Here is a 24,970-nt window from a genome sequence, read left to right as displayed (position 1 = left end):
ATTATATATAGTTGGATATGTTTTATATTAAGATTCAACTAATTTATTGAATAATAGTATGATTTTAAAACTATTATTAAAATGGATTGTGGGGCGGCGGAAGCTGAATTGGTCCAAAGTTCCCATGTCCATGGTGGCATAACTTTCCAAATTTCTTGCTTGCCAAACATTCCTTATATTCTCACGTGCCTCTACTTTGTTCCTTAAAGAAAAACAAAACAAAAACTTTAGCACGAATATTCCAATTATCTACTTTGATTTTTTTTTTATTTAAAAAAAATTAAAAAATAATAATAATAATAATAAACTTTAGCAGTAATGTGTGTATAAATATATTTTATTATAATTAAAAGCAAAAAATTGCCACACACACAAAAGAAAAGAAAAACAGGAAGCAAATTGTAATTGGTATAATTTAGTTTGATTTACAATTCTATTGGAAAATATAAACATATATTATTATAATGAATTGTAATTTCTGAGTCAAATTTCTTGATATTATATATGTATATATTCAGCAAATTTTAAAACTTATCTAGAATTCACTTGAGCAGATTGAATTTGACAGTCAATATTTGTTCTTTGGCATTATGGATTTCAATTCACTTCATTACACATTATGTGCAATTAAAAAAATAATAACAATAAAAAAAATAGGCATATGTTCAATCCAAATCCATACAATAGGAATGAACAATTACAACTTTTTTTACTAATATATATATATATCTCGAATTTAAATATATTTTGAACATTGGTTTGAAGATAAGAAAATAATTTGTTGAATAGAAATTTGATGTTCTTGAATGGTTTTATATTCGTTCAACTCATTCAATGCGATGCTTATTAATTCACCTACCCCTTTGGAATATATAAATCTTAAATATATATATATGAGTATCATCAAACTATATATCATGAAATCGATTTATATATATATATATATATATATACACAAATAACAGCAATATTGTGAAAGAATTATTAGTATTATAAGTGGTGTAATAAAAAATATTAAGGTAACGTTGAAAACGTGTTTGAAGGATTTAGGCGAAGACTGATACTTAGGCAGCGCTACGTAATTAACGAAGCTGGAAGGAGTCAGCAGATTCAAATCCTTTGACTTAATTCTTTTTTCTCTTTTCTTTCAAAACGTCAAAACCTGACTCATTATCATACGTACATACATACATATAATTTTCAGACGTACGGAGGAACCCCACACAGTCACATCTTCTGATTTCATTTCAATTTGTAGAAATATACACTATACTATTTATGTAATAATTTTTTTATATTATATTATATATATATATATGTTCAAATTTTCAACTCAATAAATTTACCCAGAAAATTCCTCCCTAATTTTGATTTCATTCGATCCCTATAAATTAAAGCTCACATCAAATTAATGCACTGCATTAAATACTAGCTACTACAATAAATAACACGACCAATCAAGAATATATATATATATGCACAGATTTTCCTTTTATTTTTTTTTCAAAGGAGAATAAATATATATATATATATAATATTTATATAGATAATGCAGAGATCGCCGATTACCGCCGTGGCCGCCGTGGGGCGGCAGTTTCTGAGGTCGAAGCCACGGCGGCGGGGGGCGTGCGAGGTGTTCGTGAACCACCGGGGGATCGACACGAAGCGACACGTGGCGGGGCTGCTGCACCACCACCTGGGTGGCGCTGGGGTCCGGGCCTTCCTGGACAGCAAGAGCATGAAGCCAGGGGACAAGCTGTTCGACAAGATCCACGTGGCGATCGGAGAATGCAAGGTGGGCGTCGCCGTATTCTCGCCCATGTACTGTGAGTCGTACTTCTGTCTCCACGAGCTCAGCCTGATGGTCCAGGCGCGGAAGAGACTCGTGCCCATCTTCTGCGACGTCAAGCCGTCGGAGCTCCGCGTTAAGGACCACTACGGCGGCGCCGCCTGTACGGCGGAGGACCTCCGCCGCTTCCGGTCGGCGCTCGAACAGGCCAAGTACACCGTCGGATTAACCTTCGACACATTGCAAGGGTATCTATATATATATAAACTTAGTTCATTTTTTTATTATTCTTTTCCCCAAAAATTAGAACATTTGCATCCAGATAAAAATAAATAAATATTTTATTAAAAATTAATAAAAGTAAAAAGATAATTAAATGTATTTTTAGAAAGTAAATTTAAATTATAAAAATAAAGAGAATATGTAATAAAGTTAGTAACAAATATTGTTAAATAAATGTTAACGGAGAGAATATTATATAATCTTTTATTTTACCTGAACACAAAACAAAAATCAATTTCATATTATATTTGTTCTTACAGCAATTTGACACTAAACGATACAATTTCAAGTAACATATGTTTTAATAGCGTATGATATAATTTTATATAATATAATAAATTATTAATTTCAGTATAATAAATATTAACATAAAATTGTTTGTGGCAGAGATTGGGCAGAGTTTCTGGCGAGTGCTACGGACGTGGTGATGAAGAATTTGGCTGAAGTGGAAGAAGAAGAACAACATAATATTAATAAATTTAAATATTCTCACCTCATCAGATCTCCCTATTACAATAACAACAACAATAATAATAATAATAATAATAATATTAATATTAATAGTCTGCAGTCAATAAATGAGGGCAGAGTCTAACAATACACAAATTCTTTCTTAATTGATTAAATATGAGAGCTGCTTTTTTACGAAGCTGTCGAAGAGAACACAATGTTCGATCCATATATATTATTAATTCATTGTTACGTTATTCTTTCATGTACGAACCTTTTTCTTTTTTTTTTTTTAATTAATTCATTTTTTGTTTCATGCAAATTGTATTTCCAAAATGTAATAATAAATAAATAAATAAATAAATAGTGATTTGTTTTAATTTCTCATACAAATTATATTTCTATAAATTCACATTAGTTCTTCTTTCTTTTTTTCTTTTCGTTTTGATTATTGAATGGATTTTTTTAGACTCTATTTTGACCTTACTTGTTATTAATACTAGTATAATATTTTTAATAAAAATTATATTAAATACGGTGAAATCAAATAAAATTTTCTAAATTTAATAATGAAAATTTAGTATTGAAACCTCAAGTAAACACATCTAATTATGATATGTTTTAATTATATATATATATATTTTATTGTATACAAATGATTTAAATACAAATTACAAACAAACACATTTATTTTTTAATTTAAATTTTTTTAAGTAAATTAGGCATGGAATATGTTTGAACAAAAAAATAAGTGTTGAATTTAAAATTTGAAGTATCAAACATTATTTTTCTTATTTTGAGATTATTTTATGTGCTTTAAGTTGTTGTAATATATATATATATATATATATTTTAAATATAAATGTTAATTGTAATTTTTTTAATAGTAAAAATCGATATATGAAAAAATAGCAGAACCCGCAGACTAACACCAATGTGGGCTTTAAAATTCCTTTTTGTTAAAATAATAATAATAATAAATTGTAATAATAAAAACATTATTATTATTATTTGCCACTTACACCAAATTAAGCCCATTTAATAGAAGCACAAACCTTTTCGAAATAGCCCATTTTAATTAATTAATTTATTTATTTATTTATTATTATTGTTCTCAATCCTTAATTTAATTTATATAATTACTTCTATTCAATTCTTAAATCCTTATTGTGGACTTAATATAGTTGCACATAATTCAACAAATTACCAGGACTATTCATAAATTAATATTTTCTGTTTAATTCTTATTTTTTTTTTTTTTGTAAATAAATAGAGTATATATATATTGTATAAATTGTGTTAATGTGTGTGTATATATATATTTTTTTAATGAGAATATTCAAAAATAAATTCATGCGGGCTCAGCCCAAAACCAATACCCAATGCCACCCAATCCACTTCACCATCTAACTGGGCTCTGATATAACGAATGAAAATTATTTTTTGTAACTTTTTTTTTAAAAAAATTATAAATTATATATGATGTTTTATATTTTAGTATAATTTCTTAAAAAATCGTAAAATTTAAATACTTTAACATTAAATTAAATTTGATTTTTGTGAAATTAAAATAATATATTAAAATATATATATATATATAAAGTAGATAGTACAAAAAAAATTTTAAAAAATTAAAAAAATATATATATCTCTATATCATTTCTCTCTATTTCTCTGCATACCGACTCAAACAAACAAGAGAAATGAAACAATTTCTATTTTTCTGACTTCATTTCTCTGTATCAAACACACCCTTAGTTTTAAAATGTGGAGAATATATACATTTTACATATTTAAATATGATAAAACTTCAAATTGCAATTAAAAATTATTAATTCCAAACCTTTTAATTTACTAAATTTAAATAAAAATTAACTTATTATTAATTATTTTAAATTGATTCACTAAATTCCGCTACTATCATAGTTATAGGCATGGAGAATATTTTTTATGTAGACCATTGTCATTTGGTATTGTTTTATAATAAAAATAAATCGTGTATTGTAAATGTAATGTACTAAATTGTGTAATTGATCAGCTAGCACCCTAACTACAGTAAACAATCTATAGGATACGTAAATAAATTGGATGGTACAGCAGCAGCAGCCTACATTTAATTATTTGTTCATATACTATACTTGTTTATTTTTGACATTCGTATCGTTTTATTGGGAAACTTTTATGAGGTGTCCATTTCAACTTAATTCTGATTCCGTAATATACGACTTTTTAAATGGTGTGTTTGTTGTGTATTAATTTTAAGAAAAAAATAAATAAAATTATGTGAGATATATGAAATTGTATAAATAATATAAAAATAATAAGTGTATTTAATATATTAATTTTTAAGAAAAATATATTTAAAATTTTTTACAAAAGAAACAAAAAGGTAGACAGGTTTTGGGTTTATTCGATTTTTAAACTAAATATTGGATGGAATTTTTAGATTTTTTAAATATTTTCGACACTCATCCTATGTAGCATTTATGAGGGGTTGGATAAAAAGGAAAAAAAGCCCCTTGGTACATTTAGTATAATTTTATAAAAAAAATAACGTATTTTTTTATTAAAAAATTGTGTGAATTTATAAAATAATAAAAAATAATTATATGCTTCTAGTAAAAAATATTTATTTATTTTTATTTCAAATCAATTTCAAATTACAATTTTTGAATTTTTATCTAATTATTTTTATACAAATTTATTTGTTATTGAAAATAAATTATTTATAATTTAATAAATAATATTTTCAATTAATTAAAACGATAAATTAAAAAATAATAATAATTTATTAAAAATGGATTGTAAAAGCCGTAATATTAAAATACTAAATATTGAAATGGAGTTGTTTTACACTAGCGGCCTAGCTAGGGGCTGCACACACACGCATGTGTGTGTGTGTGGCGAGGTTGATAAACACATGTTGTATAATTCCAAATGCATTAAATAGAGGCGACTTTCACGTACAAATAAAAATAAATGTTTTATTTTATTTTATTTTTCATTAAAAATGTATTATCTTAATGATTTAGTATCATAAATTTAGCGAAAAATGTGACATCGTATACATACACTTCGTGTATCACACACTATTATTATCAGTATAATTAGGGGCGCTTATAGCAAGAGCTGGGTGAGCAACTGTTCAAGGCCCTAATTAACAGATGATCTATATTTTAAATATTATTTATTATTATTATTAAATTTTAACTTTTAATTTATATTTTTTTCTTCTTTATTATCCTATACAATTTTAAAATTAAATTTTAATTTTTAATCATATATATATTTTTTATTTATTTCTAATCGTCTACCATTCTTTATCTTACACCTATCACATTACCCCAGCAACTCAATCAAACATGTCTCACTTTTTCTCTTATGTTTTTCACCATCTTTCAATCCTTATTGCTTTTCGAACTTTCAGACGGATCGTCTTTCATCTTCTTTTCTCAAATTGACATTGTCCAGACAGTTACATTCAACCTCTTGTCCAATTAATGCCAAAAAATAAAAATTATTAAAAATTCATTTTAATCATGTATTTGTAGGGCCTATAATTTATTTTCGCTCGGGACCTAAAAAAAGTCCGAGACAGCCCTGAGAATAATTTAGGAGATTAAATTCACTATTCTAATTTAGCATAAATTTCAAAAATAAAAAATAAAAATGCATTGCCGAAATAGTACTCCCTCAGTCTTAAACATCGTCCAATATTTGTATTTGGCACGGAAATTTAGGTCGGGAGTATTAAGTATGATAATTTGAGATAATTTGGATATTAGGTGACGTGATTGGAAAGAGAAATGATTATTTATTTTTTTATTTGAGTGATGTGATGGGATGGGATAAAGTGAAGTGTATATTAATATATGTATATAAATATTATTAATTATTTTTAATTTTGGAAATATTACAGTGAGTTTGGGACAAATAAAAAAAAATATTGCATGGGTGTTTGGGACGAAAAGAGTACAAATAAAAATTAAATATGCGTATTATTTTATAGTTAATAAATTTTAATATAATACAATGTTTTTTATATAAAAAAATATAACATGTATTTATATAGATAGTTTTAAAACTTTTGAAAACACCATGTATCAAACTATTTTTATAAAAAATCACATTAATATCTAAGTTTTTTTATTATTCTAAAAATTTTTAAAAAATTATTTAAATGAAACAATAAATTTGTTTATTTAGTTAAGATATAAAATTTTAAATAGAACCATGAAATAATACTCCCTCCATCAAATACAATATTCTTGTTTATTATTTTTGTCTATCTCAAAACAATTGTCACTATTTTTTACATTAATACACGGCAAAAAAAACTTTTATCTATACTTTTTATCAACTATCAATATTCCTTAAATCTCGTGTCCAACCCAATTAAGAATATAGTTTTGGAATCGAGGGTGTATGTTGAGAAAAATGTGTAAGATGATAATCTTGAAATTGAGAGAGCATATTTCCAAAGTATAGTAGCACAGTGTTAAAAGAATTTGAGACATCAAACTAAACAAAGGTTTTAATGTATTTATAATTTTAATTATTTTAGTTTCTTTATTACTATATAACTATCATAATTCTCTATACAAAAATATACTCAATCTGTCAGTTTAGAGACAATTTTTATTTTTTATTTTATTTTATTTTTTTTATAAATTACAAAGAAGATTCCTTAAATTTGGTGGTGTATTAGGGTTTATTCATTTAATGTTTTGATTTGAGGTATATTTTTTTTTCTATGAAGTATAATAAATTGTAGATAATATAAAATTAATTTAAATATTAATTTTTTGTGATATGATAAATTATGTATTATATATATTGAGGATCATATAAAAATATATCATATTTAAATTAGTATTCAAATCAAATTTTAAGAACAAACTACAAAACTAAACCCTTAGTAAATAAACCCTGGAATTTTGATTGTATATATTTGTGTATACTATTACTTTCTACTCTCACTTTTACGTTGTGTTTGGTTGGATAATATTAGAAGACTTCTCTTATTCATTAAAAAAGTTTAAAATATTAAAATTATTTATCTTTTTATATTAAAATATAAATTAAATTTTTTGTATTTAAAATATTATATTACATATTTACTTTGTATGGTACAACTATTTCAATTCACATATTTTACTATTAATTTTCAGCCATCATATATATTTCACTGCTTGTTTTTGTCATGTAACCTTATTTAATAGTCTAATAATATCTAAGTAATTAACTCAAGGGGCAATAAATAATAATTACTACAATACATTTATTTTAATTTTTGAAACTCATCTGACAAGGATGAATTATAAAATACTCAGTCCTCAACACTTTGTGTTTGGTACGAGAATTTAGGTGGGGAGTATTAAGTACGATAATTTGAGATAATTTGGATATTAAGTGATGTGATTGGAGAGAGAAATGATTATTTATTTTTTTATTTGAGTGATGTGATGAGATAAAATAAAGTGTATATTAATATATGTATATAAATATTATTAATTATTTCTAAATTTGAAAATATTGCAGTGAGTTTGGAACAAACAAAAAAAAAATATTGCAGGTGTTTGGTTGGGACGGAGGGAGTATTAATTTGAAGTGGCATGATTTACACATGAATCTAAGTGGCTGACATTTATACAGTCTATCTGGTCTAATTTGATATCTGCAAATTAATTGTGGCTGGGAAAACTATTATACGGATTTCAGGTCTAAAATTGAATATATTAAAAGTTTGGGATCGTTTGTCACACTTTAATTTTCATATCGCACCTCATAAATACTATGCATCTTAAAATTATCTCAATGTTAATTTTTTGAAATCTACGTACCAAATTTACTTCATCTATTACTCATTCCCCACTCTACAAATAGACCTTTCAAAGCCATGTAAAAAGAGTTGGAATGGACATGGGGAGAAATTCCAAGGCCAACTTGATAAAAGACTATTACATTGTAGTATTTTTTATTTTATATGGTGGGAACTCGCAGCAGTTACAGAAAGTGCGCATTGGATAAACCTCCGGTCGAATTTAATACCCTGCAAATTAGGCCCGATGTTGAGACTTTGAATACTATAAATACCTGGTTTAGCTATAAATAGGAAGCTGCTTTGCTATAATACTATAATATTACACAATTATCCATCCTATAATTCAACTAATTGATCAATATTAACCATAACAAAAAAGTTTTTTTTTTTAATAAAAAAAGAAAAACATGAACAGCTCCTCCTCGTCGATTCACGAGTCTCTCCTCTGCGATGTCAGAAACGAAATCCTCAGAATCATCCTCCACGGCGGCAGTCCGATGTTGGAAAGTTGCCTGAAATGGATACTCGAAAACCAGAAGGAAGGAGGCTTCTGGGAATATTATAGTAATTGGGAAGCAGCAGATCAAGAAAACATTAAGTACTCCGAGGAGGAGCTTCCATTAATGCGAATGGGAATGGGAATGCCGACCATTGATACCCTAACCTCAACTCTCGCCTGCTTGCTCGTCCTCCATTTCCATGGCAATAATCCGAGCCATCACGCTCCCATTCAATCTGGTCCGTCCATCGTGATCAGTAGCAGTCCTATCGTCTAATTCCTTCAATTTTGATTGATTTAATTCAATTTGTAATTTTGTATTGTATTTGCAGGGCTGAGTTTTCTCAAGTCTAAGGCGGAGATGATCGTGAAGCTAAACTTCCACCGCCTGCCGCGGCGGTTCTTGCTGGCTTTTCCGGCGATGATCGAGCAGGCCGAAGCCGCCGGGCTGCACCTCGACTTCCCCCACGGGCTCGCCGCAATGCTGCCCGACATTTTCGCCAAGCGCCGACAACTACTTCTGCAAATCATGTAATATTATCATTCAATTCAAATCAATTCATATATATATATATATAATTCTATCTTTCAGGGAAGAAGAAGAAGAAGACACAATAATGGTGGAGTCGTCAATTGCAGCAGCTCGAGCGTACATGGCGACAGGGAATCCACACTGCCTCACATATCTGCACTCCCTTCTTCAACCATTTCCTTTTGGAGGAGGTTTGTCTAAGCCAGGAGGTTCGGATTTGATTTCGTATTTATCTGATTTTGTATTTTCGAAATTCGTCCATATCTGAAATTTCACCAAAACTAATTTCCAACAGTCTCGTCACTATTAGTTATATATATATATTGTCTTGTTCAAACACAACATCTGTTCAATTTTATCTCTATGCAAGTATTTCCTAAAAATATTATAAAAATTAATGAAAAAATATTTATTACGATAAAAACAATTAAAATTATAAATATCAAACTATTGTTTATCATCTTTTCTCTTTATTTCATTAAATATTCATGTCATGTGGGAATTTGTTTGGCGGAGTGCAGCCAATAATTGTTATTATTATTGTATTGCATCACATTGATTCTATTTTTTAAAAATATATTATATATTGATTTCTTCATTTAAAATATTGGAATATAGTACATTTGAATTGTTGAGGAATTAATGTTGGACTTTCATACTTAGAGGGAAAAGACTACTCCACTTAATATATATATTGATATTAAATTAAAATTTTGAATCTCTTTTTAAAATAGTATTAGAAAAATTAACAAAATATATTTCCTAGTTACAGAAGCTGTTAAATTAAACCAAGCAAACATATAACAAACCCATATTATTGGCATGAATATTGCATAGGAAAATTAACAAAATAGGTAACAGATATAATTTTTTCCTATTTTTAGAAGCTGGTCAATTAAACCAAGCAAACATACATTATTGGCATGGATGTCGCATAGGAAAATTAACAAAATAGGTAACAGATTTTTATTAAAAAAAAAAAAAAAATTCCTTTTATTTTTTATGACGTTGAATTCTCTTAAAATTTTTGTTTTCAATTTTGTGGTTGTTTCGAAAATTTTGTAGCTTGGATGATACAATTAAAGCTATTAAACAAACAAGTCTTTCATAAATTTGATTCGACTTAAGCTCACTTGCGAATGTAAATGAGCAAAGTCGAACAGCATAAGAATGTTCTTTTTATTAATGAACAGTTCAAGCTTTGTTGGCAAGAGTTCGTTAAAATATATATATGAAATTATTTATAAAATAAACAAATAAATAAAATAGTATATATATGAATTAAAATTATACATATATCATACATCTTCAAACAAACTTAATCGAATAGAACACAAATACAAACTTGAATAATAAAATGGTTTAATGAATCGATTTAAACACTTCAAACGATGAATGAACAATGATCATAAATATTTAAAATTTTATATCTACTAAAAATAAAAAATGTGTGACATGATCACATGAATGGCACAACAAGATCTTTTAGAAAATAAAAAATTCTATATTAACAAATACTATAGAACATTACAAAAATTGTAATAGAAATTGTTTTGATAATTGATGTAAGATGAAGAAATGTAATTAATGATGCAGTGCCTGCAAAGTACCCTTATGATGGAGAGCTGACAAAGATGTTGCTGGTGGACAACGTGCAAGCCTTAGGTCTTGCTCACCATTTCCACGATGAAATTGCTCAAATTCTTTCTCAACTTTATAGGTATTTATTTAATTCCTTAAATTAAATATCAAATATATGTCATATAATTGTATTTAATTAAAATTTTCAGAAATAAAAAAGAGCAAGATTCATTGTCCGTACGCTCCCCCACTGCCTTATTCAGAGATGCTTTGGCCTTTCGTCTTCTTCGTATGCAAGGCTACCATGTCAAACCAGGCACATATAAAATAAATAAAATAAAATAAATATTTTTATATATATTTACATAATTAATAAAGATGAAGAACTTGAATGCAGGAAGCTTCTGCTGGTTTTTAAAGGAAGCAGAAATGTTGGCATCCATGGAAGAAAACAGGGAGCAGTTCATCACTGCAATGTACAGTGTTTACAGAGCAACTGATTTATCCTTTCCTGGAGAAGATGAATTGGACCAAGCACGAACATTCGCCATGAAAATGCTCACCAACAACAATTCAAACACAGATCACGACAGCATCTTCTTCATTCATCCTAAACATCTCCAAAACATGGTATCCACACGGTCGATCCTTACATGAACCATAGAATCGCCTCCGCTAATTCTGTCCGTTTCAGATCGACTACGAACTCGCCGTTCCGTGGAGCGTCCGCCTCGATCGTCTCTATCACCGGAAGTGGATCGAGGAACACAATGCCAGCGCGTCGATCTACAGGTCTGCATATATCATCAAACATTCGATTGATTGACGAATATGTTTGTTGGAGACTGATGCTGCTCGAATATGTTTGTTAGTACTAGGTTGTCCGGTCCAGCGAACGAGAAGTTATTGCAACTCGCTACGCAGAATTTCGAGCACCAGCAGTCGATCTACTGCCGCGAATTGGAGGAACTTAAAGGGTAAGTAAGTACGTACGTCTTTAAAATTTACGTAGCTAACGTAATTTCAATCATAATTCCATCTCTAATGTCATTAGAAACAGAAAAGGTGAATTTAAGGACGAAAAAACCTCGTTACAAAAATGATATTTTCTTGTAGTACGTCTTCGATAATTAGTCGAACAAAACTCGAGTAACTAATAGCATATCATCGATAGATGGTCGATCGAATGGCGATTGAGCGCAATGGGATTCGGTCGAGAGAAGACGGTGTACGCTTACTTCGCGGTGGCTGCCACTTCGTGCTTACCGTGTAGTTCGATTATGCGGCTGGTTATCGCAAAGTCGGCGATTATCGTCACCGTCGCAGATGACTTTTACGACATGGATGGCTCTTTGGAAGAGCTGGAAGACCTCACTGAAGCAGTCGAAAGGTAGTCGATTAGTTCCGAAACAGACATTCAGACAACCTCAATTGCCCCGGTCTGAACATTACTTTGCTCAAACTTCTTTCAGATGGGACGGCGAAGGATTGCGGGGGCACGGAAAGACGATATTTGAAGCTCTCGATCACTTCGTGAAGGATGTTGCTGGAAAATGTTGTGGTGACGGAGGAGGAGCTGAGACGCTGCTGTCGAATTTGAAACATATCGTAAGTTTGTTCGAAATTTTAGTAACCATGTACTATGTTGTAATGTAAACTCCCCTGTTTTTTACCTAACAGTGGCGCGACGCATTCGCTGCGTGGATGACGGAGAGAACGTGGAGCTTGACGGGGTATCTCCCGACTGTCGAAGAGTATCTTGAAACCGGGATGGTATCGATTGCGGCACACACAATTGCTCTTCCGGCAACGACCCTGTTGAGAAGAAACAGGGTTTCAGAATACCATAGAATCACCAAATTGCTCATGGCTCTGTGTCGAATGGCGAATGACATCGAAAGCTATCAAGTATGCATCTTTTTCTTTTTTAAAAAAATTACGAATAAGATATTACGCGCAATGCTGCATCGAACCGATCCTCGTTTATTTTTGAATCGAAACTACAGAAAGAAGAGGCTGATGGGAAAATGAATCTAGTGTTGCTACACTTGAAGGAGAATCCTAATTGGAGCGTCGAAGATTCGATCGCTTACGTCAAACAGACGATCGAGGCGAAGAAGAAAGAGTTTTTACAGCATGTTTTCACGGACAACGATATGCCGAAATCTTGCAAGCAAGTTCATTTATCGTGTATGAAAGTGTTCAACATGTTCTTCAACTCGGCAAACCTTTTCGACAGCGAAACCGCGCTGCTTGAAGACATAAAGAAAGCGATATACCTTCCTATTAGTCGCAAACCGATTTCGAAGCCGTTTGCAAAGCCTTTACTCCCAATTCCTTCGGACAAAGCCTCGAAGGTTTCGTCGCGGCTACGTCCCGTCGTCGTTTCGCGTCGGATTGGGGTGAGTTTCATTAGGCAGCCATTTGTAAAGAGTAGAGCTGCAGCAGGACAAGTTAAACATAGTATTGCTACAAAATTGAACATGTCTTTCATGTGAGGTTAAAATTCATGTACAATGAAGTACTGCTTTGTAAGAACAAGTTAAAAGCTTTCTACATTCAAATGTAGATTTTAGACTAATCCCACATCGGAAGATACACAAAGGCTAAAATGTACCGTACGTTGCCACTTTCCACAACATTTATGCCCACCATAGCCATTCCCAACCATAAATGTCGAGAATCAATTCGAAAACTTGCCTCTGCAATTAAAAGCTACGAACCAACTGTAAGAGCTAATAAGGGAGGGGCAAAAATGGAGGAAGCCAATGGTCAAACTCAAGCTCAACCTAAAATCCATGGCCGCCGCCATTACTGGGGAGATATTTCCGAGGAAGATTATTACAGACAGCAGGGGATCAAATCGAGCAATTCGTTCTACGCATCGCCTCGAGGGCTAAACCTGTTCACCAGATCTTGGCGGCCGCTGGATTCCGAGCCGACGCGCGGCGTCGTCTGTATGGTCCATGGCTACGGGAATGACGTCAGCTGGAGTTTTCAGGGCACGCCGATCTTCCTCGCGCAGAACGGATTCGCCTGCTTCGCGCTCGATCTCGAAGGCCATGGAAAGTCCGAAGGTCTCAAGGCTTATGTGCCGAGCGTCGACGACGTCGTTTCGGACTGTTTGGCGTTCTTCAGCTTCGTTCTGACCCAAGATCCGGGGATTGAAAACCTACCCAGATTTTTGTACGGGGAATCGATGGGAGGTGCGATTTGTCTGCTGATGCATTTCAGGAGGCCCGATTTCTTCCGAGGCGCGGTTTTGATTGCGCCGATGTGCAGAATTTCGGACAATGTGAAGCCGAAGTGGCCGATTCCTGAAATTCTGACGGTCGTGGCGAAATTCGCGCCGACTTTGGGGATTGTGCCGACTGCGGATTTGTTGGAGAAATCCGTTAAGGTTTCGGAGAAGAAAGTGATTGGGGCGATGAATCCGTTGAGGTATGGGGGGAAACCTAGATTGGGGACAGTGCAAGAACTGCTGAGAGTGACGGATTATGTGAGTGGGAAATTGGGGGAAGTGGATATTCCTTTTATTGTGATCCACGGGAAAGCGGATGTGGTTACTGATCCTGAAGTGAGCCGGGAGCTTTACGAATCGGCGAAGAGTGCGGACAAGAGCATCAAGATCTACGAGGGGATGATGCATTCGTTGCTGTTCGGGGAAACTGATGAAAACATCGCCATTGTTCGTGGGGATATCTTGAAGTGGTTGAAGGACAGGTGTTGAGGTTGAACTGAATCGAATTGAATTGAATGTACATGCTTGATTGATTTATTGATTCGGTAATAATAGTTCTGTGTTCTTCGTCCTTGTTTTCATTTGCTGTGTAACTCCATGTTGACATGGGTCTGCAAGAATCTGGTTGATGCAAAAAATATAAAAGCGATAAGGTCTCACCGAGATTTGAACTCGGGTTACTGGATTCAGAGTCCAATGTCCTGACCACTAGACCATGAGACCAGCCATGAAAGGTTATTTATTTAAACTGGTAATGAAAAAGGTTCAATTCAATCTTTTTAGCAGATTGATTTTGTAATTTGGGAACAAAACCCGAAATAAGCTCCGGCCTCTTCGAACGAACCTCCATTTTCCTTTTCCGAAAATCTTTGATAATTTGATTTGACTGAGCAAATCCCGGAATGATTAGGGTTTAATTTGCATTTTCCGTTAATGGATATAAATTTGGGTGATGTGACTGTTGGTGATTTTCATTCGTCGTCTCTGTGAAATGGAAGCCATGGTAAGCCCCACCTCCATTTGTCCAATGTGGGCGTATCTAAATAACGATCGTGATTATATTTATGACTATGAAGCAGAAACTGCTGCAAATTTCTATCTGTGATAATTTACTTTGGGGGTTATTTCTGTGCAATGAGTTGTCTTCTTGCTGAGTATAGAAAGATTCTTTTCGATTTGGTGTTTGCGTTGGTTCTGCATCTTGTTGTAGTTTTGCTTGGCCATTAGAGATGGATCAAACTTCTGAATTTGTTTCTGGAATTCCGAGGATTCATCTTATTTACAACCTTGTACTGCGTTCTTGATTTGTTGCAGGCGTCGTCGAAGAAAGTTACAAATAGGGACGAATGGGAGAAGATGCTAAGTGGTGTTAGTGTTAGAAAAGAGCATATGAATAAAATAGTGATGAATTTTCTTGTGACTGAAGGCTATCTTGATGCTGCTGAAAAGTTCCAGCTCGAATCGAGCACCGAACGTATCCATTCTTATGTTTTTTTTTCCTTCTGCCAATGTTGTTTATTGATGATTTCGATTAATTGTTTTAAAATGGTAAATGAATACATTAAATTGTGCGATCTCCTTCTTGTAAAAACAGCCGGTGTCGACCTTGCGACGGGCATTGATCGAATGGCCGTGAAGAAGGCCTTGCAGGGTGGTTATGTAGAGGATGCTATCGGAAAAGTTAATGATTTAAACCCCGAGGTGCAATTCTTGTAGTAAACTAAGATTGTCGACACCCTTTTGTTTGTGTATTGAGGGAATTTTTTATGCTGATAATGTCAGATATTGGACACGAACGCAGAATTGTTCTTCCATCTTCAAAAACAACAGTTGATTGAGCTGATCAGGAATGGAAAGGTTGAAGAAGCTTTGGATTTTGCCGGAGAAGAACTTGCCCCAAGAGGAGAGGAAAATGTTATTACACTGAGCTCTCCTCTGATGATCTTGTCCGGCGTTTTGATTTAGTATTTGATACGATATTTTATGATTTTAGAAAAAATTTCTCGAAGAGTTGGAGAGGGCTGTCACGCTGCTTGCTTTTGAGGATGCCTCGAAATCCCCTGTTGCCGAGCTGCTGGATATGTTGCAGCGTGTTAAGATAGCGAGCGAGGTGAATGCCGTGATTCTTACCAGCCAAGGCCAAGAAAAAGGTTTGCACATCGGACATGGTAATGATCAATCTTGTGTAATTAAAGAGACATTATAAGTTTTGTTTGTTTTGATGTTGGAACAGATCCGAAGCTTCTGAACTTGTTGAAAATGCTTGTGTGGACACAGAAAGAGCTCGATGCGAAAGCGGGGTATCCTCGAATGAATGATTTATCTACTGCTGTGCTCGAAGATCCTCCGGTTTGATCCGAAGATCAGGTGATTCAATAAGAACACTTAATTCTTCTGCATTTCTGATTTCTTGTCTTAATATGTTAGAGGCGGAAGTACTACATAATGAAAATAAAGAGCAAATTTGTGAATTTGGAAGTAAAATATGGACATCAAGGGTTAGTTTTAGGCAGCTTCTTCTGCTTCTTCAACAATGGCGATGATGATGAAGATGAAGATTAGGCATTTTGGGAGGTCAATCTCCTGGAATTCTTGCCTGCTGCTATCCTCAAAATTCATGGCGTAGCTGTGGGGATCATACTGGAATTTGAATTGGCGTTTCTTCCTTGTGTTGTTGCTTTTCTTCATTGCTGCTTTCATCCACCAGAATAGCTTCCTCCATTTCTTGTTGCTTCTCATTGTCTTTTTCTTGCTTTGTAGGAAAGGAAGATGATGAAGATGAAGAAGAACCCTTCACTTGCCCACCTTCAGACAGCGAAAACAAGAAAGGCCTTGCAATGTAAGAAATCCCCAGCATCATCAATATATACAGTTTCTTACAGAGGGGGGCCCTTTTTCTTATTTTAATTTCTGAAGATAAATTTGAAGAGCCCTTCTTGGCCCTCGAACGATCTGCATCATATAATTCATTCCTAGCTAGCTGCATCCACACTATCTATCTATGGCTATGGCTATGACTATGAGTACTGTTACTACAGCAAGAAATGGCCCTTTTTCATTAATTAATTAAGTAATTTATTGTCTTGGGAGACTCAAATTCCACAATACAGAGACTGCACAGTATTATAGTGGGGAAAAGAGCCCTTCCCCCAGACAAGGTTCTGTCGCTGTCAAAATTGTTATTTAACGACAGAGGTAAAAAGTGTGTTTTTCTATAATTACAATGGTGGTAAAAATCCAAGGCTCCCATCACTGTGTTTGTCTGTGGCAGTAGACAACAGTAGTAATTGCAATCTTTCGGGTCCTATGTTAATTTAATGCTCTGGTTCTTGCATGCTTTCATTCATAATGTTGCCCAAACGCGCTTTATTCGTTGGGATCCTAAAAGCGTGCTTCTTTTATTTATATTATAAGAAACACGCTTTTTTTCTACCAATTTTTGTGTTAAGGTTAGGGGAAGAAGAAAGGAAATCTTCTTCTACACACGTGTCACTTTCTTTTTGTCCTTTTGTATTGTGAACTGTTTTGTGCCACGATGAATCAAATCAAGAAAACCCATTTTTACGAGCAACAGAAAGGGGGGTCGTGAAGATGGTTGGATTCTTTTTTTCTGTTTCTCTCGATCACTGTTTTGTCATTTTTATCGAAAGAAGAAAATCCATATGTGGGTTTATTACATGAGGTGGATTTAATGTTTCTGATGTTGATGGGCCCTCATCTATTTATGGTCATTCATTTCTTTTCCGTGACCTTTTTGCTGCTGACAAACATCACTGTGGATTAGGTTAGATTCATGTACCTGTGCCTAAATAAAAAGGTTCCCCTTGTTTGTTTCTTCCTTTAGTAATTTACTACTACTACTATACAATTTGGGCCCGTTAAGCGGCCCAATTTCTGATGGGTTCAATTAAAACTGGGCCCAATAGGCTCATTAATGATAAGCCCATTAAAGGTTGCCGCTAATACCCCGTGGTTTAGGGCTTTCTTCTTCACTTTCTTTAGCTGCACAGCAGAGAGTTACGAAAACCGTTTGGAGATGAACCCACCGATGACGAATCAGGCAAACTATCAGAAACTATTTCCGCAGAGTAACGACACAAAAAAAAATGGTTTGAATTAAGCCCTAAAATTGTAAGTATTTTATAATTAATTAATAATAAAAGGTTGAGTAAAAGGTAAGCAGGCAAATCCAAATTCACCTTAATTTTAATTTCCACTATATACACTAATTATATTACATGCACGTCCAAATGCCATCCTAGCTCGACCAATTAATTATTTATTAATCACCTTCACCGTGCACTGCAATCACTCTCTCCCTCTCTCTCTCTCTCTCTCTCTCTCTCTCTCTATATATATATATATATATATATATACAGCGCCGAATTATTGTTGGGCTCCTTAACAACATCATATAAAAAGAAAAAAAAAAGTTGACAAAAAAAATAACATACTAAACAACTGTTAACAAATTTGTGTTATATAAGGTATAGTATAAGATGTATGGTCTGCTTCCAATTGGGGTATCACTTCACTTCTTTCTATGGTGGTCATGTTGTTTCTTGGAAATATGCTTGCATCTATCCATCTTTAATAATTCCCACCAAACCCTAATTACATTATATGTCGTGCATGTTTTGCATGCCTTTATTCTTAATTTCTTGGAATTCTTTTGTCTTTAGTCTCTTTTTAATTGTCCACCATTATATGTGCCTACTAAAAGTCAAGATATTTTATTATATATATTTATATCCATGCATTATTATTATTACTATTATTATTATTATTATTATTAATGATTGTGTCTTATCAATCTAATCTGCTTTTAACCAACCAATTGTGTTGTGTGTTTAGGGTTTGATTAGACATCCTTATTTCTCATGCAATAATGGTGTTTCCTCGCTGCTGACATAACCCAAACTAGGGATAATTTATAATATTACTAAATAATTGTTTGTTAAGTGGGTAATTTCTAAAAGTGCTTTGATTGTTGCTTAAGCTAACAACAAACAGTGCAAAGTTGAAGCAAGAATCAGATATTATTACCACTCATTGTTCCAGAAGATTCTCCCATCAATTAGAAGATCAAGATCCCACTAAAATTGGGCCACTGTTTTAAAGCCCATTATTTATAGGCCCATTATTCAAATAATTTTTATTTTAAAAAAATAAATAATAAATTGCATTAAAAGAAGAGAAAGGTGACGACTTTGATTGAAGCATGTGGGCTATGATCGTCTGCGGCATCGATTCCAACGCCCTCTGACTGTTCAGTCAACAGTGGCCAAGTGGGCCCCACCTTTGTACACTGATAATGAAGTGTGGAAACCACACGCGCGGCGCTCACGTGCGCTCTGGTCCACTGCACGCGCAATCCTGAACCCCTTTTGACTGGAGTTTCCTCATCAGACGGCTGTAAATTGCGGTTGGATCGGAGCCGTTGGATTTTCAGATCAGTGGATCCTAGAATTATAATTAACATTAAATAATTCTAATAATGGTTATCGTACCGTATTTGTAGATATAATAACAACAATATAAAAAATGAACATATTCCAACTATACGTGACGAGACAATTCAAATATTTTTAATTATATCTTAAATTTTATAATTGAAATACTTTTGAGAATAATAAAAAAATAATTTAATTTAATTAATAGTTAAAGAAATCCATGTAGAGAATAACAAAGTGTTGATGGTTAGAGGGGCAGGAGAACATTAGACACGTGTTGGTAGTTAGTGGACTACGAGATTTGGGCCCACCCATGTCTGAATTATGTTTTGAGCCGCAACCCAACTTGTTTTTTTAATAATTGCGTATTTGCGCAGCATTATTAATAATCATACTGTGGCCCCAAATGATTAACAAAGTGTTTGGGATTTGTCAGGGGCAACATTGCAAAGGACAAAATATATGTGGACTAGTTTGCAATAATTTAGGAGCCAGTGGGGTCGACCTGCTAATGGGCCGGACCCATTTGAGTGAGCCACGTGGGCTCTATGGGCCCATCAGAATAGAGTGTCTTCCTTTTGTTGGAAAAAAGTTGAATTCAGTGGGCCGAGTACCTAAACCTAGTGTTGAATTTTAACTATTTTTAAATTTATTTATAATAATTAATTATATATATATATACAGATACATGTATGTATGTATATGTAGACGACAGAATGCAGAGGTGTGAGCTGAAAGGTGAAGGCTGCTGCTGCTGCTGCTGCCATCGTCTTCTTTAATCTTTATTGATTATTACAGTGTAATAGAGATACAGATTTCGTGGTCAACAATGGCGTCCCTGTGTCTGAAAACCCTAAGGGATAGGTCAATCTGGTGTGTCGCAACGGCCTAGCTTTCGTTAACTCTTACACTGATTTCAGCTGCTTGTACGCGACGACAATGCGCTGAAAAAGGAGTTTCCGATTGTGTCCTTAAACCGCCATAACTGCCCCACCTGAAAACCTTGACCACGCTTTTCCCATTTCCAATCAGCAGCAGCTTTCGATTTTCGGACGAAGGTTAAAATTAGCAAATAGCAAGGTTGTTGGAGCTTTTTAATTTGTTTTTGTAATGGGCGGGGAAGAAGGCGGATTGGGGGATTGGCCGCCGGCGCCTGGCGGCGCTCCGGTGTACTTTCCGAGAGGCGATCACTGGACGCACTTCGACAACTCCGTCAACGCCGTGTCGTTCGGGTTTGTCGCGACGGCCATTCTCATCTCAATGTTTCTTGTGATGGCGATCTTCGAGAAGATTCTAAGGGCGACGTCGCCGCCGTCCGCTGGGCGGCAGAGAGCCTCCGACATTGAGGCGCAGAGCCACCGAGTCGGTGGCTTCAACCCTAAGTTTGCCTATCCATCTCCAAAAGTGAGTAAAGTTTTTTTCCCAATTTCATCATTTGCCTGTTTAATTTTATAAAATTTGTTAGTGCACACCTTTTCCCCTTTCCACCCTCCATTGATGACTTATCTTGCTTTTGTTTTCCTTTATTGTTTAGCTATGATTGTCCTAATGGCAAACTTTGTTTGTTTCATTTATTTCAACTCTTCTTGTTTGAATGTGAATCTTCTCTGCAATCTGCATTGGTCTGTTAGATTTTTATTTTTCTTAAAGTTCTTGGCCCTCATTCTCAATTCATTTTGTTCTTGATTGATGATGCTGCTAAAGATACCATTGGACCACGTTAGAGCTTTCCAATGTTAAGATTGTCCAAACAATAGCTGCTTAATCTATTGTGCTTGATTCTGCACCTTTTATGTAATCCCTTTAAGCTAATTGTCGATAGTGTTTACTGATTGTGGACAAGCTGCCAATCTTGAGTTATAGTATAATAATGGATCATTTTATGTTTCAAGGTTATATCATATTAATGGCGTTGGTTAATTGTCTAAGTTTTTTCGTTATGTGCTTTGAATGTAATATTGGAGACAAGAACGATAGCTAATGCGCTGTTTTAGTAGAGTTTGCCGCTGTCCGGGAATTCTTTATAGTTGTCATGTAGGATTGAATTTCAGTTATGTTGTCGGGTGTTAGACAAGTTTTGTGTTCTGGTATCTCATCTAGGATGTCTTGCTTCGACAAGTCGTGGTTCCTCAATTGGATTGCTTATCAGCGCTTATCCTTTCTGACCTCATAATACTTTTAAGTTGTGGAGATTTCATCGAAAACTCGAAAAAAGATGGATAACATATCATCACTCTTGGAAATGCACATAAATCACTCATTTTAACCTTAACATGATGGTAATGAAAAATCTGTCTCTCTAACATTTTCTGCTGCTTTCAGACATCACCAACCAATGCTAGAGAAGTGTCCGTGGTGATGCCGGGTAACAACATCCCAACGTTCATCGCGCACCCTGCCCCGGTCCCCCTACCTTGCCCCCCGAAGCGCATCCAGTGGCCTCATCAGCAACAGCTACCCAACTTACACGGTCCGGTGCCCACTTGCTCGAATTGAACCAGTTGTCGGGGCTTAATTATCCAACCCCGAACCAGGATTGTAATTTCGGAGGGTAAGAAAAACATGTATAGATCAGATCGAACATTATTGATCAAGTGGTTAGAACATGAAGCTTAGGCCTCATTTGTTTTTTGGTCCGTAGGCTGTGAGTATGTGCTCTCGTTCTCAGCTTGGTATATGCTTTGTAAGAAAATTACTATCTCTGTAGAACTGCTTGAATTTCGTAAAAATTGCACATTAATTAGTAATGGGAAGTGAAAGAGTGGAATGCTACAGCTGCCCTTGTTCTGAATTCTGTGCAGCTTCTACTGTAATAATGGAAATATTCCCTTCCAAGGGATACTACGTTGTGGTCATTTACTTTACAGATCTGAAGGCTAAGCTATATGTTGTTGTAGTGAAAAGACCAAGATACCCCTAGAGAATTCTGGATTATGGCTAGAGGAAGATGAAGCATTCCAAGGACACAAGTGGGTTTTCCAGCAACTCATTATTATTGCAGCTTGGCGCCCAAGGGTTGTCATCTCCGGCTATCTCCGGATTTCGGGCCCTCTCTCCCAACCCGGACCCGACCCGACCTGGTGACCTGCCCGCTTTCCTGGCGGATCTCGCCGGTGTCGGTTCGGAGCGCGTGACCGGAGACCGCGACCGTCGCCCGGAGCTCTCTCCACTGTCTCTTTTCCTTGCGTACCCGGATCCGCGACCGGGTATGGCCCGATTTGGGGATGATTCGGATCTCCGGCCGGGAGATCTGCCCACGGTTTTCTCTCGCTTAATCTCACCGGAAAGTGACCGGCTTTTCGCCGGCGGCGGCCTTCGTCGGAGTTCGTCGCCTCTGTTGCCCCTTTTCTCCGTCGAAGCGCTCACGCTCTCACTGAGGCTGCTGCAAATCTCGGACACATCCTCCGACACCTCCTCCTCGTTGCCGCCGTACGCGGCGAACGGCTTCTTGCAGACGGCGCCGTTCCGGCGGCGCTGGTCGTGAGCGACGACGGTGCCGGAGAAATCGAGCAGCGGCGCGATCTTTATAAACGGGCTTTCTATCTTCTCCGGCCGCGCAATCGCCGGCGTTTCCGACAGCACCTCCTTTACCGTTTCCTCCTCGAACCTCGGACTCCCCGACGGCGGCGACTTCCCGATTCGGCCATTCTTCTTCTCGTCGTAAGCTCTGCTCAGACAGCAACCCATCAGATTCAAAATTGGTGCTGTAAGAATTGAACAAGAAGGATCACATCACATCCACCACATGGGGATAATTATACTCATCAAGAAGCTGCCCTGGCACTGGCAGTCGAATTGAAAACACAAGGTGGGAAATCATGAACCCTAGCTGATTCAGATTCAATTTATTTATTTATTTTGTTTATGTCTGCGTGTGTGTATTTAATAGATTGGGTGGGACTGAACTTGCGGCTTTCTCTGCAGTTGGGACCATGCCTTGCTATGACACTGACATTGACAGGACCATTGGATACCTTCCAACGCCCCGACTCTCGTTATTATTTCTAAATTATAGGATCAAAATTGCTCCAATCAGAATTTCTTTTTTGTATTTTTCTGCAACTTCCAATGTCCAAGAAGAAGAATAAAAACACCCATCTTTTTTAATTTTTGTGTATGTAAAGTGGTTCAGACAATTTTTACTTTCTTTGTGTATTTTCGGACAAGAAGAGTAATTTAGTAAATTCTGTTTCACTATCTTGCTGTTTTGTCGAAGCAAAACAAACACGTCACCGTCCATTTACTTGGACAGGTGAAAATGGTCTCTATCCATCACTTTGTATTTCGGAAAAGACTGGAAACTAAAATAGAAAAAGGTTTTTTTATTTTTAAGGAATTGATCGTTTTAGCCAGTCCCGGGAGTTGGGGTCCAAGTCTTGCAGTTTTTGGGAGCTTTAGTCCTGGGAGCGTCAACTCTTGTCGAGGTTGATGATTGTGTGTGTTGTCCATTAATCAGTCACATGAAGGATGCACTAATCCTAAAAAAAAACTGCTATTGGCCTAGCTGTGTGTAGGTGTGGCTACGGTCAAACCACATGCGGCACGTGCGCGTCATGTGAGTAAGGGTAATGAAAATAAATGATGTAATGAGTGGCGGTGGGTGGATAATTGCAGCCATAAATAATTAATTAATTAATTTGTTCATTACCCTTCACGTAGGTTGTCAATATTACACTCTCACTCAAATATGTGAGTATATATATATATACCTTGTGCTTCACGCCACTTTTATTGTTCGTTCCACCCTGCCCCGTCCCGTGATATGCTTAACTACACTTTTTTTTTAATAATAAATAAATAAAATATCAATGTGGTTCAATAAATATTTTAGACAATTTATATAATAAAAAATAATTTGATTTATTCATTATTTATTTTTTATATATAATTTTTTAAAAATATTTATTAAGATAAATATAATAGTATGTTAATACAATATATAATATATATAGATTTATTCACTCGTGGGTTTTTATCCCAAAATTAATTTTTTACTTATTTTAATTCTGCATTTTCCTTTTTCACAAATATTTCATTAAATCTTATTTTAATATGAAACATACAACAAATTTTTTTTTCCAAACTAATCAAAAGAAACATACTCTTAATAATTCATATATATATATTTTTAAAAATATGAATTTAATATAATATATAAAATAAAAAATAATTCTAAAATATTATAAAATAAAATTATAGTATATATTTTTCAAAGAACAAAATGACAATTCTGGCAAACTTCCCTGCAGACATCTAATACCACATGCATCGTGTCCCATGCTCGTTATTATTATTATTATTATTATTATTATTCCTCTA

The 24,970-nt window shown here is 34.5% G+C and overlaps 6 protein-coding genes and 1 non-coding gene across 7 annotated transcripts; 5 read left to right on the top strand and 2 right to left on the bottom strand.

Annotated features, from left to right (window-relative positions):
- Nucleotides 1-1,549: 1,549 nt before the first annotated feature.
- LOC127249687 (TIR-only protein) lies at nucleotides 1,550-2,531 on the top strand (the record flags this gene model as incomplete). The annotated part of the gene is made up of 2 exons (XM_051272618.1): nucleotides 1,550-2,037; nucleotides 2,459-2,531. Coding segments are annotated over exons 1-2 (561 nt in total), but the record flags the coding sequence as incomplete, so codon positions are not given.
- A 6,091-nt stretch (nucleotides 2,532-8,622) lies between these two features.
- On the top strand, nucleotides 8,623-13,473 carry LOC127249780 (S-linalool synthase). Its single transcript, XM_051272768.1, is given in 12 exon segments — nucleotides 8,623-9,083; nucleotides 9,177-9,433; nucleotides 9,435-9,585; nucleotides 10,973-11,096; nucleotides 11,167-11,273; nucleotides 11,355-11,587; nucleotides 11,652-11,749; nucleotides 11,830-11,934; nucleotides 12,132-12,347; nucleotides 12,430-12,565; nucleotides 12,638-12,865; nucleotides 12,964-13,473. Coding segments are annotated over 12 exon segments (2,478 nt in total). The 5' UTR covers nucleotides 8,623-8,752; the 3' UTR covers nucleotides 13,456-13,473.
- On the top strand, nucleotides 13,473-15,633 carry LOC127249778 (caffeoylshikimate esterase). Its single transcript, XM_051272766.1, has 2 exons — nucleotides 13,473-14,688; nucleotides 15,513-15,633. Exon 1 carries the CDS (start codon nucleotides 13,569-13,571, stop codon nucleotides 14,685-14,687), a length of 1,119 nt encoding a protein of 372 aa, XP_051128723.1. The 5' UTR covers nucleotides 13,473-13,568; the 3' UTR covers nucleotide 14,688; nucleotides 15,513-15,633.
- TRNAQ-CUG (transfer RNA glutamine (anticodon CUG)) lies at nucleotides 14,850-14,921 on the bottom strand. The gene has a single exon. It is a non-coding gene; the product is annotated as a tRNA-Gln (tRNA).
- Nucleotides 15,005-17,073, top strand: LOC127249779 (protein GID8 homolog). Its single transcript, XM_051272767.1, has 7 exons — nucleotides 15,005-15,201; nucleotides 15,513-15,672; nucleotides 15,793-15,899; nucleotides 15,981-16,112; nucleotides 16,192-16,348; nucleotides 16,432-16,565; nucleotides 16,959-17,073. The coding sequence occupies exons 1-6, from the start codon at nucleotides 15,190-15,192 to the stop codon at nucleotides 16,551-16,553; spliced, it is 690 nt and encodes a 229-aa protein (XP_051128724.1). The 5' UTR covers nucleotides 15,005-15,189; the 3' UTR covers nucleotides 16,554-16,565; nucleotides 16,959-17,073.
- A 3,294-nt stretch (nucleotides 17,074-20,367) lies between these two features.
- Nucleotides 20,368-23,248, top strand: LOC127249990 (uncharacterized protein At5g65660-like). Its single transcript, XM_051273117.1, has 2 exons — nucleotides 20,368-21,055; nucleotides 21,974-23,248. The coding sequence occupies exons 1-2, from the start codon at nucleotides 20,762-20,764 to the stop codon at nucleotides 22,145-22,147; spliced, it is 468 nt and encodes a 155-aa protein (XP_051129074.1). The 5' UTR covers nucleotides 20,368-20,761; the 3' UTR covers nucleotides 22,148-23,248.
- Nucleotides 22,589-23,338, bottom strand: LOC127249686 (pre-mRNA-splicing factor cwc22-like). The gene has a single exon (XM_051272617.1). The coding sequence runs from the start codon at nucleotides 23,336-23,338 to the stop codon at nucleotides 22,589-22,591; it is 750 nt and encodes a 249-aa protein (XP_051128574.1).
- Between the last annotated feature and the right edge of the window lie 1,632 nt (nucleotides 23,339-24,970).

Source organism: Andrographis paniculata, unplaced genomic scaffold, assembly GCF_009805555.1.
Source record: "Andrographis paniculata isolate CXL003 unplaced genomic scaffold, ASM980555v1 Contig36END, whole genome shotgun sequence".
Classification (NCBI taxonomy): domain Eukaryota; kingdom Viridiplantae; phylum Streptophyta; class Magnoliopsida; order Lamiales; family Acanthaceae; genus Andrographis; species Andrographis paniculata.
The sequence above is the reverse complement of the archived record's forward strand: the minus strand, read 5'-3'. Positions and strand labels throughout refer to the sequence as shown.

Excerpts from the sequence above, each read along its gene's own strand:
- LOC127249778 (XM_051272766.1), top strand. The coding sequence starts at position 13,569 with ATGTACCGTACGTTGCCACTTTCCACAACATTTATGCCCACCATAGCC.
- LOC127249779 (XM_051272767.1), top strand. Across the intron at positions 15,673-15,792 it reads GCTCGAATCGAGCACCGAAC|CCGGTGTCGACCTTGCGACG; the intron begins GTATCCATTCTT and ends TTGTAAAAACAG. Across the intron at positions 15,900-15,980 it reads TTAATGATTTAAACCCCGAG|ATATTGGACACGAACGCAGA; the intron begins GTGCAATTCTTG and ends TGATAATGTCAG.
- LOC127249990 (XM_051273117.1), top strand. The coding sequence starts at position 20,762 with ATGGGCGGGGAAGAAGGCGGATTGGGGGATTGGCCGCCGGCGCCTGGC. Across the intron at positions 21,056-21,973 it reads TTGCCTATCCATCTCCAAAA|ACATCACCAACCAATGCTAG; the intron begins GTGAGTAAAGTT and ends TGCTGCTTTCAG.
- LOC127249686 (XM_051272617.1), bottom strand. The coding sequence starts at position 23,338 with ATGGGTTGCTGTCTGAGCAGAGCTTACGACGAGAAGAAGAATGGCCGA.